The sequence below is a fragment of the Corvus kubaryi genome, unplaced genomic scaffold, assembly GCF_017639235.1.
Source record: "Corvus kubaryi isolate FWS band 111438036 unplaced genomic scaffold, C.kubaryi_AGA036_p1.0 split1-37374, whole genome shotgun sequence".
NCBI lineage: Eukaryota > Metazoa > Chordata > Aves > Passeriformes > Corvidae > Corvus > Corvus kubaryi.
Window position 1 is genome coordinate 577,275 of NW_024582079.1, and position 13,093 is coordinate 590,367.

The 13,093-nt window shown below is 36.7% G+C and overlaps 1 protein-coding gene across 3 annotated transcripts in view; it reads left to right on the forward strand.

Moving 5' to 3' along the window:
• Positions 1 to 11,749, forward strand: part of LOC121657792 (CCR4-NOT transcription complex subunit 6) — a 33,024-nt gene extending 21,275 nt beyond the window's left edge. For 2 of the 3 annotated variants that reach the window (XM_042013889.1, XM_042013890.1), the window contains exons 5-12: positions 608 to 712; positions 804 to 872; positions 2,289 to 2,446; positions 2,954 to 3,108; positions 4,105 to 4,259; positions 5,239 to 5,469; positions 6,751 to 6,953; positions 7,645 to 11,749. In XM_042013889.1, the coding sequence (XP_041869823.1) occupies positions 608 to 712; positions 804 to 872; positions 2,289 to 2,446; positions 2,954 to 3,108; positions 4,105 to 4,259; positions 5,239 to 5,469; positions 6,751 to 6,953; positions 7,645 to 7,857 (1,289 nt within the window). In that variant the 3' untranslated portion in view covers positions 7,858 to 11,749. The remainder of the gene's footprint in view (positions 1 to 607; positions 713 to 803; positions 873 to 2,288; positions 2,447 to 2,953; positions 3,109 to 4,104; positions 4,260 to 5,238; positions 5,470 to 6,750; positions 6,954 to 7,644) is intronic. The other variant, XM_042013892.1, reaches the window with a different exon arrangement.
• The last annotated feature ends 1,344 nt before the right edge of the window (positions 11,750 to 13,093 follow it).

The window sequence follows — 13,093 nt, forward strand, 5'->3', positions numbered from 1 at the left end:
GCAAGCAGCAATTTAAGTCTTTTCCCAATTTTTTTTTTTTCCTCTGAACTGTATGGATTCTAGCTATAAAAATTGCTGACCTTGGGGAATTTCGAGTCACAAAATCAGAAGCACTGAGAGATATAATACCTCTAAACACTGTTAAGTCTCAAAAGTCTGTTTATCTCCCCTTTAAAACTGGGCAATTGCAGTGTGTGTTGTCCATGGCAACTTTTGCAATCTGCTTATGTTTGGCAGATGACAGAGTCTCTGCTGAGATCTGCCTGTCAGATCAACTGCTGGTGGATGTTTCACACCAAGCAGAGGTGACTTCTGTGTTTGGGCTCATCAGCTCTGCCTGTTGTACCACACAAGTTCTTCACCGCTCTTAGTCCAAGGACCACTTTTGGGGTGCTCAGTCCCAAGGCAGAATCAGCAGGGAATGTTGTTAAACTTCACTAGGGCTGTCCACACATCCAGGGTTTTGTGGGATTGAAGACCTGAGATCTGAAACCCCAGAGTAGTTCATAGTAGGTCTTGTCTCCAAGATGTCAGCTTTCAACACTGATATGCAAGTCTGTAGTAGTTCTGTATATTTTATTCAATATTCCTGTGAATTGGTTTGTAGGAAACCCACTTACACAGGATATTCTGAACCTGTATCAGGAACCAGATGGGACACGAAGGCTACTGAACTATTTGCTTGATAATTTGGCAGGTACTGCAAAAAGAAGTAAGTGATCATTCTTAAAACATTTATTTCTGCTGTGCAAAATAAATGTGATTATCACTTGTTGTATCTCTATTTTGAAATGTTCCCATAGTTTCGACAGAACAGCCACCTCCAAGATCTTGGATTATGTTGCAAGAACCAGACCGTACAAGACCAACAGGTACTGTAACACTTCAAGGATTTCTCATTTCTTCTGTTTTCCTTTTAGTAAAAGCTGTTGATCTTTACTGGAAAAAAAGTTAATGCTTAAATTAACCAATCATCTCTGCAATGCTGACCAGCCAGCTGAAGTCATTCTATCCCAACTGGAACACCTGTTCCAGATTTACCCGTCTTTTACTCTAAAGTAATTTATTTTTAATTAACATCCCTCTCACAGGGATTGAAACTGTTGTCCACAATTAGTTAAATAGTGGAATTATAACAGGCTTAATTTAGCATTTGTTGGAGAATAAGAAAAGTGGAGGCATTTGAGCATGATTTCCAAAAAATGTAGAATTGTTTTAAGTAACCAGGGTATCATCCTTGATTCAGCATTTTTGTTGCTATTGGGATTCAGATCATGTTTAATTCTTCACTAATTTTTTTTCCTGCATAAATTGTCTGAAATACAGCCTTTTCTATTTAGCTGCACACCAAAAAAATCTTAGTGTATTTCTCAATTATTGCAGTGTCCTCTCTTTCAGGACTGAATGTACATTACTTTCTCCTGTTATTAAGGTGATTGCTTCAAAGATCACGATGTTAATGCAGCTTCTACTTTGCTGTCACCTATTTGTTTTCAACATGCTAGACTTTGACCCCAGTCAGCCCAAAATTCTTTTCCTCCATTTTCTATATCTTCAAACAATGGTCTTGTTTCTTTTTCTGCATTTGAGAGGAGCTTCCAGGTATCTTATTGTTGTACTACAAATTCTTAAAGTGCTTTTTGAAAAAAAACAAACTCAGAAACCCACCAAAACAGCCTTCCAAATCCATGCTGCTGGATTACCTGTCAAGTTGCCCCAGACGGTCTCATTACTACTCCTGTTTCAAATTAATACAGAGAGGAGATATTTCTTGTCCTACACCTGAATGCCTTTTTGAGGTGGAAATATTTGGGGCGTTAATTTGCCTACACTTTTTCTTTGTGTGAAAGGATCCTTACCCTGCCTATGGATCTGTTACAGTTTGTGGTGGCAGTAATTAAGATAGATTTAAAAGAATCTGATTGTAGACTTGCAGACCTTTGTGTAGCTGGCAAATACAAGTGTTCAAATACATTTACTTTGTTTTGGGCTTTCCACAGTACAGCACCACTTAGCATAAAACACATTTGTCTGCTCTTCACTGTGTTAACCCTGTAAGGGGGGGTGGTTTTTTTCCTAATTAAATGCTATAAGACAGCTGCCGTAAGTCCAAACATGTAATTTGTCTCCCTAGAAGAACTAACAATTTTTTTTAGCACTGATACACATGCTGTGTTTTGGTTGAAACAAATGAAGCATGCATTGATAAATTCGCAGAAGACAAAAGTCAAGAACATAATTGGTTTTTTTTAATCTATCAGTGTGTAAGTAAAATTATTGTTCTGCAGCCTTGTTCTCTGTCATGTGTTACAACGTCCTGTGTGACAAATATGCCACCCGGCAGCTGTATGGCTATTGTCCATCCTGGGCCTTGAACTGGGAATACAGAAAAAAAGCCATTATGCAGGAAATACTGAGCTGCAATGCTGACATCATAAGTCTGCAGGTAAGAAATACACCATTATTTCTTTCCCTTTTCTATTCCCGTGTGCTGGTTTCTTCACATTAAGTGTATTTGTAGTAAACGGTCTGTTTTCAAAACCTTCTGCAAACAAAAGAAAAAAGAAGTGATGTTTAGAACATTATTTGTTGTTTGACATCAAAAGAAGGCTCTCAGCCCCCGCAGTTGGAATGGGAACCAGCAGCTCCTGATCAAAGCAATGTTAGTGGGGGTGCCTTTGTGCCTGTGTGTGTTTGTGGGGCTGTAATTGACACATTTTCAAATAAGAGGCTTGAGATAATCATAACTCCAGGGATTACAGAAATTCATTTGTATTTTCTTAAAATAGGGATATTGCTCCTGAATTTGCATTCTCTGATGCACTTAATTCTTAGGTTTTTTTCCTCTTAAATCTAATTTGAAAGTGATTTACACTTCTGAAGAGTCTAAATAATATCTGTCTTCTATATTTTGCTAATAGTGCATTCATGCTGTGCTGCCTTAACTTTACAGGAGGTTGAAACGGAGCAGTACTACAGTTTTTTCCTGGTAGAATTGAAAGAACGTGGCTATAATGGATTCTTCAGTCCAAAATCTAGAGCTAGGACAATGTCAGAACAGGAAAGAAAACATGTTGATGGTTGTGCAATATTTTTCAAAACAGAAAAGTAAGTGGTGTGGTTTGCTGAACCTTCTGATGTCTCTTGCTGTCTTTTACTTAATTTCTCAGGTTGGTCTATAGCTCAAACAGTTTGGCTTTAACTGCTCTTTTGTAGCCAGGCAGGGTTTCATACAGAGCATTCCTACCCCTGGAAGGAGTGGTTTTGTACAAGAGAGATCATTCTGTGTGGAACTAGCAATGAAAAAATTAACCTTGAAGTTTTGTTTAAGGTGAATGAGATTTCATTCTGTTCGAGCAGTTCTGGTTGGGAGTTCACTAAATTATTCTTCCCTTCTTGAGTGTGTGTGTCCCAACCATTAGGTGGTAATAATAGAAATTGAAGGAACTAATGAAAAATGAAGCAGATTTTCTGGCCTTTTAGTTTTGGGGTTTTGGTTTTTTTTGAGTAAAGGAATTTCTAATCCCTCAAATTGCTGAAATAAGGCCTCAGATGACATTGACTTTTTGATACATTAGTCTTTGGTAAAGCAAACAACAAGATATCGCTGCACACTTCTGTAAAAAAAAACCCTATTCATTTAAGAGCTGCAGCACTTACTGGTTGTGTCATATCGCACTTGTACAACTTTGGCTGTGATGATAATAATGTCCCTTCCTGCTTCCATTCCTGTGTATCCACAAGTAAATGTACGTGCCAGGTTTGATACTCTAGTAGCTTGGAAAATTATTTAGTCCCTCTCTGTTAAATCTGCATGTTTGAACTAGGAACGGATGCAGAGTTAGAAACACGCATGACTTTTCTAGAATGCCACTCTCTCTCAACGAAATGTTTTAATTGTAACTAAGGTACTACTGTAAACTACATGAAAATTACTAGGAAAACTATATCCCTTGGTTTCAGTTTAGGATTTTATGAAATTATTTGACTGGCTGAGATTTTCACATCATAAATGTGTTTGAGCTTTAATTAAAAGAATTACCGATAACATTTCCTACTGTATCTGGCTGCTGAAAAAACGTGTATATGATGTTTTTCTTTCAGATTTACTTTGGTTCAAAAGCATACTGTTGAGTTCAATCAACTAGCAATGGCAAACTCAGAGGGTTCAGAGGCTATGCTGAACAGAGTTATGACGAAAGATAACATTGGAGTTGCTGTTCTATTAGAACTGCGAAAGGAATTGATAGAAATGTCCTGTAAGTCCCATTTCATTAATTTTTTAATAGATGGTATTTTGTAAATGAAAAAACAATTACTTTTGTTATAGTAAACAAGAGAAACTAGGTTCTGCAGGTGAATTTGGCTTTGCAGATTGTATGTTCAGACAATTTTATTTCAAAAGAGGATTTTGGGGAAGAGTCATATTGCTTAAATGCTGAAGTGGTTTTTTTTTTTCCCCACTTGCATTTTTTAAGGAAAGAAAAGATATAAATACTTGAGTTTGAGTGATTTTGTTGTCTGGTTTTGGTTTTGTTTTTTTTTTCTTAAAATTATGTACAAGTATCAAAGAATCAGGTGGTGTTAGTTGTGTGTTTCTGGATCATGTACCTGCATCATTTTAACTTATTTTCTTTACTGTCATGCTTATACAACCTGTTTGTTCTGCCCTGTCATTCTTAATTTAGGAAATGTAAATTGGCTTTATAAGTATCACAGTGGGAACCTACTCAACCTGTGTTAATATTTATCCAAATGATATTTTATTAATTCAGATTGTAGCAAACAAGCCTTTCAAGAAACACTTCTACCAAGAGAGGTAACTTAGAATGTGGATAACTTAGAATTCAGAGCTCGCTGCCTAATAAGATATGAACAGAGCCTGAGGAAAGCTGCTGAGGAAAGCTGCTGTAATTTTTTAGAACAACGCTATTTGCCTGTAATTAGGATTATCTGTTACTTATGTTAATTTTCAGTGAATACAAAAGCATTACATGTAACAGATAGTCTGTTACTGGTCTTGAATGTGAAATATAATTCCTAGTGCTTTATATCAACTAAAACGCTTGTTAAATGTAAGAGGAGTTATCTGACCCTCTTCATTCAAATGGTATTAACCCTCTTGAAGTCATACTGGTATTTTATTTTTTTGTCCCCTCAAACATTTTGTTTAAATTTCTGTAGCAGTGTTTTCTGTTGCTGACTGATTTTAAATAAATAACTGATTTTAAATTTTAGCTGGAAAGCCACATCTTGGGATGGAAAAGCAGCTAGTTCTTGTAGCTAATGCACATATGCATTGGGACCCAGATTATTCTGATGTGAAGCTGGTTCAGACTATGATGTTCCTGTCTGAGGTAAAGAACATTATTGATAAAGCTTCTCGTAGTCTCAAACCTGGTGTTTCGGGAGAACTTGGAACCATTCCACTTGTACTGTGTGCAGATCTCAATTCTCTACCAGACTCTGGTAAGAGTTCTATTTCTTATTCTTTAGACTGTTTCAAGTGTGTAACAATTTAAGTTTTTCAACTTAGAGAATGCATTGTTTGATAATATAAGCTCTAGAGGTACCAAGGGGAGAGAAGGGAGAGAAGATAGAACTGTTGTATTTGTGAGTGACCTTACTGCCTGTGTTCTAGTATAGCTGTGTCTGATCTTTCAGAAGCATTTCTACTGTGACTTTTTTTCCTCTTTGTTCTTGTATTTTAAAATATCTTCCAAAAATAACTGAAAACATGAATTTGTTGCTGATAATTGGGTTTTCTTAACTTTTAAGCACGAAAAGATAATTTTTTACCTTTAAATTTGCTACCATACAAATAATTTTCTGTGATGTTTTAGAATTTCTAAATTTCAATACATCCCCTTCAGAAGCTCTTTACTAACATGGAACTTTGTTTCTTGACTTGGTGACAACTTTATAAAGTGCAAGAAAAGAAAACATTCAGTGCCTGCCACCTTGGCTTTCTCAGGTCCCAGCTGAAGTGCTGTACTCAAGAGCCATCCTTCCTTCTTACTGCTGGTTGTTCAACATAATAATCTCCATTCCTGGTCCCCTTCCTTCTGGCCTCATCTTGGCAGCTCTTAACATCTCTTAGGGTTTTAAGGAGCAGTTACTGCTCAGCAGTAATGGGAATGTGATTCTTTTTGATCCCAGGAAGGCCAGTATCAGTAGTGGTGATTGCAATCACCAGTTCATGTGCCTGGTTGTGTTTTCAGAACAACTAACTGCTTCTTTTACCTTCCAGAACTTTAACACAGCTGTTCTGAAGTTGAGGCACAATCATAGTTTTATGACACAAATCTAATCAATTTGGCTTTGCAGCCTCTTGGAAGTTAACTTCTTTGGAAGCAGTGGTTCAGAAGTTGGCTTTTTTGCAACACTTCAGCTGAAGAGCATTGAATGGCAGGACCTGAGCATAAAAGCAAGAAGAGGCAGCCAATAACTAGCATTGACAGAATTTTACTTCAGATTTTTTTTCATCTTCCCTTTCCCAATCTATTCCTTATTAACCTTCTCTTTTTTTCTAATCAAAGCATGTCTCTTTGTTCTGGGTGGCATTTGCTCTTGATATACATATACATTGCCCTGCAGTATTTTATAAGAGCTACTGTTGATTGTACTGTGTATTGTTAAGGTTTTGCTTATACAAAGCCTAAAGTTACATGCCTCACTTCAAGTACCTACACACACTTACTTGCTGAATGCTTGTTAATACCTTCTTGTTTGTAATGTGTCTCCTCACAGGTGTTGTTGAGTACTTGAGCACTGGTGGAGTGGAAACAAACCACAAAGATTTTAAGGAACTGAGATACAATGAAAGTCTTACTAACTTCAGCTGTAATGGAAAGAATGGGACAACAAATGGAAGAATTACACATGGTTTCAAGTTGAAGAGTGCCTATGAGAATGGTCTAATGCCTTATACAAATTACACATTCGACTTCAAGGTAAGGACTTGCTTATATTTTGGAAAAAAATTCCGTATTCAAGTGTAACTAATATGATTTGATCTATGAAGTTGTTATATAAGTTAATCTCTATGAAGTTGTTATATAAGTTAATCTGTGTAGTTAAATTCACCAAGTTTATACTTAAAACATAGCAAACTAGAATGCTCAACACTTCAGTCTCCTAGAAACCATCTTATTCTTTTTAGTAACTTACACTAGCTTTGCAAGAATTGGGGTGCTCTTAACCTTCCCTGTAAACAGTAAGAGTTTGTGTTTTAATACTCCAAGCTAAAGGACAGGGGCACTTAAGGTGTCAACTGCAAGGAAATAATCCATGGTGCTTCTGGAAAATTCTCAGTTTTTTGTTGCCCAGGGAAAACAAAGATTTTTTTTTTTTTTTTCTTTAAAATCAGGTAAATGTGATTTGAAGCTCTGTAGGAGGTTGGAAATTGAAACCCACAGAAGCATAGGAGAAATAATAAAGGGTGGCCTTTTCTTTTGTTTTCCTAATCTATACTGAGCATCCCATGGGATATAGGAAGAAGAAATCTCCTGAATTGATGATGTGCTTTAGAGAAGGAATGGGATATTTCATTACTCATAACACTGAGCTCACCTCTTGTTTGGAAGAATAACTTGGGACAAGAATAAATTACTAACAATAATCTTTTTTCCTCTCTTGTTTTAGGGTATTATTGATTACATTTTCTACTCTAAACCTCAGCTAAACATACTTGGCATTCTTGGACCTTTGGATCATCATTGGTTAATAGAGAACAATATAAGTGGTTGTCCACATCCACTCATCCCTTCTGACCACTTCTCACTTTTTGCACAACTGGAGCTTTTGCTGCCTTTCCTGCCTCCTGTAAATGGAATCCATCTCCCTGGCAGGAGGTAGTCAAATACATTTTAGAGGGCAACCTCAATCTAACTTGTACAATTGTAAAATCTGAATATAGAGGAGTGAGGTATGGCCAACAGGGATTTTTTTTCTTAATAATCTTAATGTTAAATCTAATTATTTGCTAAAGACATAGTAAAAGCCAGGTGCTATCAACAGACACAATTCTGAGCCCAATATACTTTGTATACTGTTCCACAGCGATTGGTGCATTTGCACCTTTCTTTAATACGTTACGATTAACCTTCCTGTTTCTTTTCTCCAACGTGACATTTTCATGCCTTGAAATAGGGAATTGTTATACAGTGTATTCTCTTTGCACAGTTATCTGTAGCACTACTTTTTTGAGGCCAGTAGGAACATCCACAGAACATTCTCCGTACTTCACTCCCTCCTTTTTCAGACTTGTTTGTAAAATATAGAATTTGAATTTAGCCTTTATTGATTGTATATGAACAACAGAAAACCTGATTTATGAGATTTTGTACTTTAAAAAAAAAAGAAAAATCAGATTTGGAAAATGATTGTATTGTAAACTAAGGCTAAATTTTTATCTGTTTTCATGTGTTATAAAGGCCAGCGTGTAAAAGAGGTTGTCACAGGTTTTCTCTGCTAATGATTTGCACTGTTAGGGTTTCGTTAGCCCTTTTATACTACTTTTTAAGTTCAATTGAGAACATTGCTTTCAAAATCCAAACCTATAAAATCTTAATATCTAACAGAGATAACTAAATACATTCTATTTCTGATAAAAAAAAAAAAAGAAAGAGGCATAGAGTTCTCACAGAACAGATAAGCTGAGCAGTGAATATAAGTAGACCTGTATGGATTGAAAGTTATTGCTGATGTGTGTACACTCAGACATTTTTCTCATCTCTAACTTTTGAAGTAAAATCTAGGGATACTTGTGTACAGCTTCTTCATTTCTGTTTTAAATATTTGTCCTATCTCCACTGTGCCTGCTTAAATTTGTTCTCAACTAGCACTGCCTGTGCATGCAGAGAGATCCTGTGCATCCTCTTTTATTTTTTTAAATAATGTTAACACTTGTGAAAATTTTATGAAGATACTTTTGTATAAGCTGTGGCATCTTTTTTCCTTTGTGAAGCATTGAATATCACACTTTGGAACATGTTCAGGTTATGGGTACACAGTTTCTAGCTTCTAATGCCCATGCACTGCTTCTTTCAGTGTCATTGCACAGTGCCGTTTTTCCCACTAAGAGTTACTATCATGTGGATTCTCTTTCGTTTGTGTGTTCCTCAGTTTCTGAAAGTATAATTCCTTGAAGATAAAAACCTAGCCCTACATTTTCTATTAATGAAGCAGTGTAAAATAAATGCATTTTCAATACAGGTCCCAAAGACAATTCTTCAGATCATGTTTTAAAGTGACCAAGTTTTATTTTAAAGTGTCAAGCAAGACCGAAGTTACAGTGTACCCTCAGTGCCATTTGTGTCATGAAGCCAAGTATGTAACAGCTTACAAGTTTAACTTGTCTATTTGTATCCTAAAAGGGAGAATTCATCATCTCCTTAAACTAATACAACTTGAATAATCAAATGTAAAAAAAAAAAAAAAAAAAAAAAAAATTAATAATGGAGATTAGAGCTTGGTCTTAAACAGCTTTTGTTTCAGCTGCGGGCAGGGAAGCAAAAGGACACTGAGCATTAAGAGAAAACTTTCTAAATATTGTGAATTTTTTATATATAAGAGAGTGAATTGGTAATAATGATTCAAAATTTTATTGAAAAGTAGTCAGCACACAAGTGTGCTCAAACCGTTCTGTTTTAAGCTCAAAGTAAAAATTACAAACAGTTCGGATGTGTAAAATGTACATTTTAAAATTTCAATATGAGGAATTTTGATCTTGAATCCTTGTCTGGGACCTGATCTCTTGGGGTTTTCTTGTTTTGGTTTTAGTTGTAAAAACACCAAACATGTCCAGTTTATAATCAGTACATTGAAATGCTGGTAGTATTGCTGTAGTAGATTTAATGCGTAGTGTTATTTTTTTTCTGTTTGTTTTTTGGGGTTTTTTTGTAAAGTGTGAATAAAAGGTGTTTTACTCATGTTTCCTTAATGATGTCTTGGTAATGTACATCATGACAATTTCCAGTAATGATAAGCCAATTTAGCTTGTCAGACTAAGCAAACTATTTTTCTTTTCTGATATCTGGATTGTGTAAGGAGTCCAGAAAGCTTTACAGAAGGGGAAGGGAAGCACGCACTCATTTTGTATTTTTTTAGAGGGGGATAATTTACTTTAATAGATGCTGGAGCTTGAGTGCACTTGTTAGATTCTAAAGGTTTGAGCTTTATCCAGTATGTGTTCTCCTCTATTGCTTAGTCTTAAAAAATATTTGAATTTATGACAGCATGTGAAAATATGGCCCCTTGTGCTTTTGGAGACACAACTGTTCCTGCTTAGTCACCTTATGGTCTAAGGGTCCATTTGAATAACCATTTCCTCCAGCTTTTTTAGTAGTCCACCCAGTCCTGATTGAAAACCCTCTGAATCCATTGAAGGCACTCCTTTGACTTCACTGGGTTTTAACTGGACTGCAGCTGTGACTCGGGGGCTGAAGGAAGGAAGGAGAAATGTTTTGAAAATAGGGAAAGACCAGATGGCACCAAAACAGAGCTGAGATAAACTTTGTCAAACAATCTTTCAAAGAAAATACATTCTTGTGTCAAACAAATCTAACTCAAAAGTCTCAATTTCCAGCTATAACATAGAATAAGGCAATAAACCGTGTCTTCACAAAATCAAAATGTTTGCTTCATAGTTTTTAACATGAAATGGTTATTTGCAATATTTTTATTCGAGGTGGTTTTGGGTGTTGCCATAATGTACCTTCAGTGTTCTTGTTGTAAAAGCACATATAGCAAAAAGTCACAGAACATCCTTGGGGTTAAAAGGATTTATTTAGTTAAGACCAGGCTTTTTTCCACTTCAAGTACACTCTGCCGTATCTTTTCTAGTTTTATTTACATTTACCAAGAATTCTGGGTTTGAAAGTGTAAATTGAACTACACCTTTAACTAAAACAATTGTTTAGAGTACAAGACTAATACCACAAGTTACTGCTTTTAACATAACACAAGTAGGGGGGAAGAGCATATAAATTGGTGTGTGTTGTAATTATTTTGTCCTTTTAGCAGCTTTAAATTAAAGGTAAATTTGGCTAGCATTTGACTGAACTGATTTTAAGAACATTGTGTGCATCTTTGATATAACTTCAGCAATCTCTCAAGGTTGTTTTTTTTTTTTAGAGCAGGCTTAGAAAATAGCTTATGCTTTGCTTTTTCAACCATGCAAAACCTGTATGAAAGACAAAATAATTGCAACACCATTGTGGGGGAGGGGGAAAAAGAAAACTAATTACACTGTAAAACTTTGAAAAGTTCAGTTAACCGCTTCAGTAGCAAGGCCTTTCTCATCCAGCCGGACACAGTATTTTTTAGTATGTTAGCTGCTATTCTTTTCTTTTGGTTGCATAAATTTGTAACACTTAAGTGTCTTGGTATGTTTAAGTAGTGTCTAAAATAGAATACCTTAGTCTTTATTCACAGTACTTCTGTATAATGTGTAATGCACTGGACTAACTCTTGTTTACCATTCATGTAACAAAAACCAGCACATTATCTGCACTAAGCTCAAAGAATGTTGCATTTGTCTATAGGCAGCTCTTCAATAAGATAAATGGGAAACTGAATATGGTCTGATGGTAAACAAGGGCTTTTACTGTTCTCTTCAGTGGAACTTTCTTCTTGGTCAAATTTTAACTAGTTAGTATTATATTTATATACAGGGTCTTCTTTTTCTTTACCAATGTATTTTCCTACTCATAGCTGACCAATAAATCCAGTATCTGTTTGAAACCTTCTTGAAGTCTAATTCATATTTTAACTTGATTCCTGAAGCTCTTCCTCAAGAGTTACACATACAGCCAAAGTGAGTGAAGTGTGTCCAGGGTATAATGGAAGCAGGAGGAACTTGATAATCCCAGAAAGATCTTGCTGTACTTCCTGTTACTTTCTAGATCTGCGCACCAGAAATCTGCTTGAGTCAGTTGGGTTTGGATTGCAGAGTGAGGGCATGATCAGTAATGCCTCCAGAGCTTGTGGAGAACTCTGTCCAAACTTACTCAGAGCTCAACCCCTTGTCTTCATAGCTGGCCATCCTCTGACCTTCCAGCTCAGTCTGTAAGGTCAGTTGTGCAGTGGTGGTTTTGTCTCGGTCCTGTACACCCCACTCCTTCCTTCCTCTTGCTGCTCCAGAAGCACAAGTCTACTGACTTGGGGTCTGACAGCAGGAAGGGATTCAAATACTCCATTAATTTACTGTGGGAGGGGAACAAAGTGAAGACTTTTTGCATCTTCTTTTTCAGGAATGAGATTCAGCAAGCTCTTGCCATTGGTGTATTTTCATACCATGTTCCTTCTCTGCGGGTGCCTCTGTCTCAGTGTCTGTGTCAGGGTGCAGCCTCACCACATCTGGTGTGATGTTCCCATCACTGGCAGCAGCAAACATGAGACACTTGAGAGTGTGTGTGTGTGTGTGTAGCAATGAAGCACCCAAGACCTCTCCTGGCACTACTGCTCTCCTCAGAGCCCACGTTCAGTACGTTGGTGCTGCTTTGCTGTGAAATAAATGATCTAGTTCAGCATTCCTGTAAATACCACAGGCCCCAGCATGTTCAGCTTGTTTGTAGGTTTGAAATGTGCTGTCTTGAAGCAGCTCTAAGTCCCCAGCACTGTGATGAGTCCATTGCAGGCCTAGCAATGATTTCTCTTTGGTTTTGTCTTGTGGGTGAGATGTTAATTCCCATCACATTTGCAGGATTGCCACTAGATGGTGTGGGAAACACAGGCTTCAGCTGCATACAGCCTGAACCTATTTCAGTGCCATGCACAGAGTGTGGCTTGTAGAATTGTTCTTAAGAATATTTGTGGAAATTCAGGCCCAGGGATGAACCTTTTCTAGTGGCAGCTGTTGGTTGGGTAACATCCATGCCAATTAATACTGGATTTATAAATCCAGCTGTCACGATGGGAATGAAAAGGACCTACTTGTTCGTCAGTGACAAAATCATTCACTAGAGCCTTCCCTTGCTGCATTAATGTACTTGATGTTATGTTTTCAGATGAGTACAGTTGTTATGTGGTTCCAGATTGGAGTTTACAAGGTCTTAAATAGTATCTGCAAACCTGCCATGTAAGTGTGGGA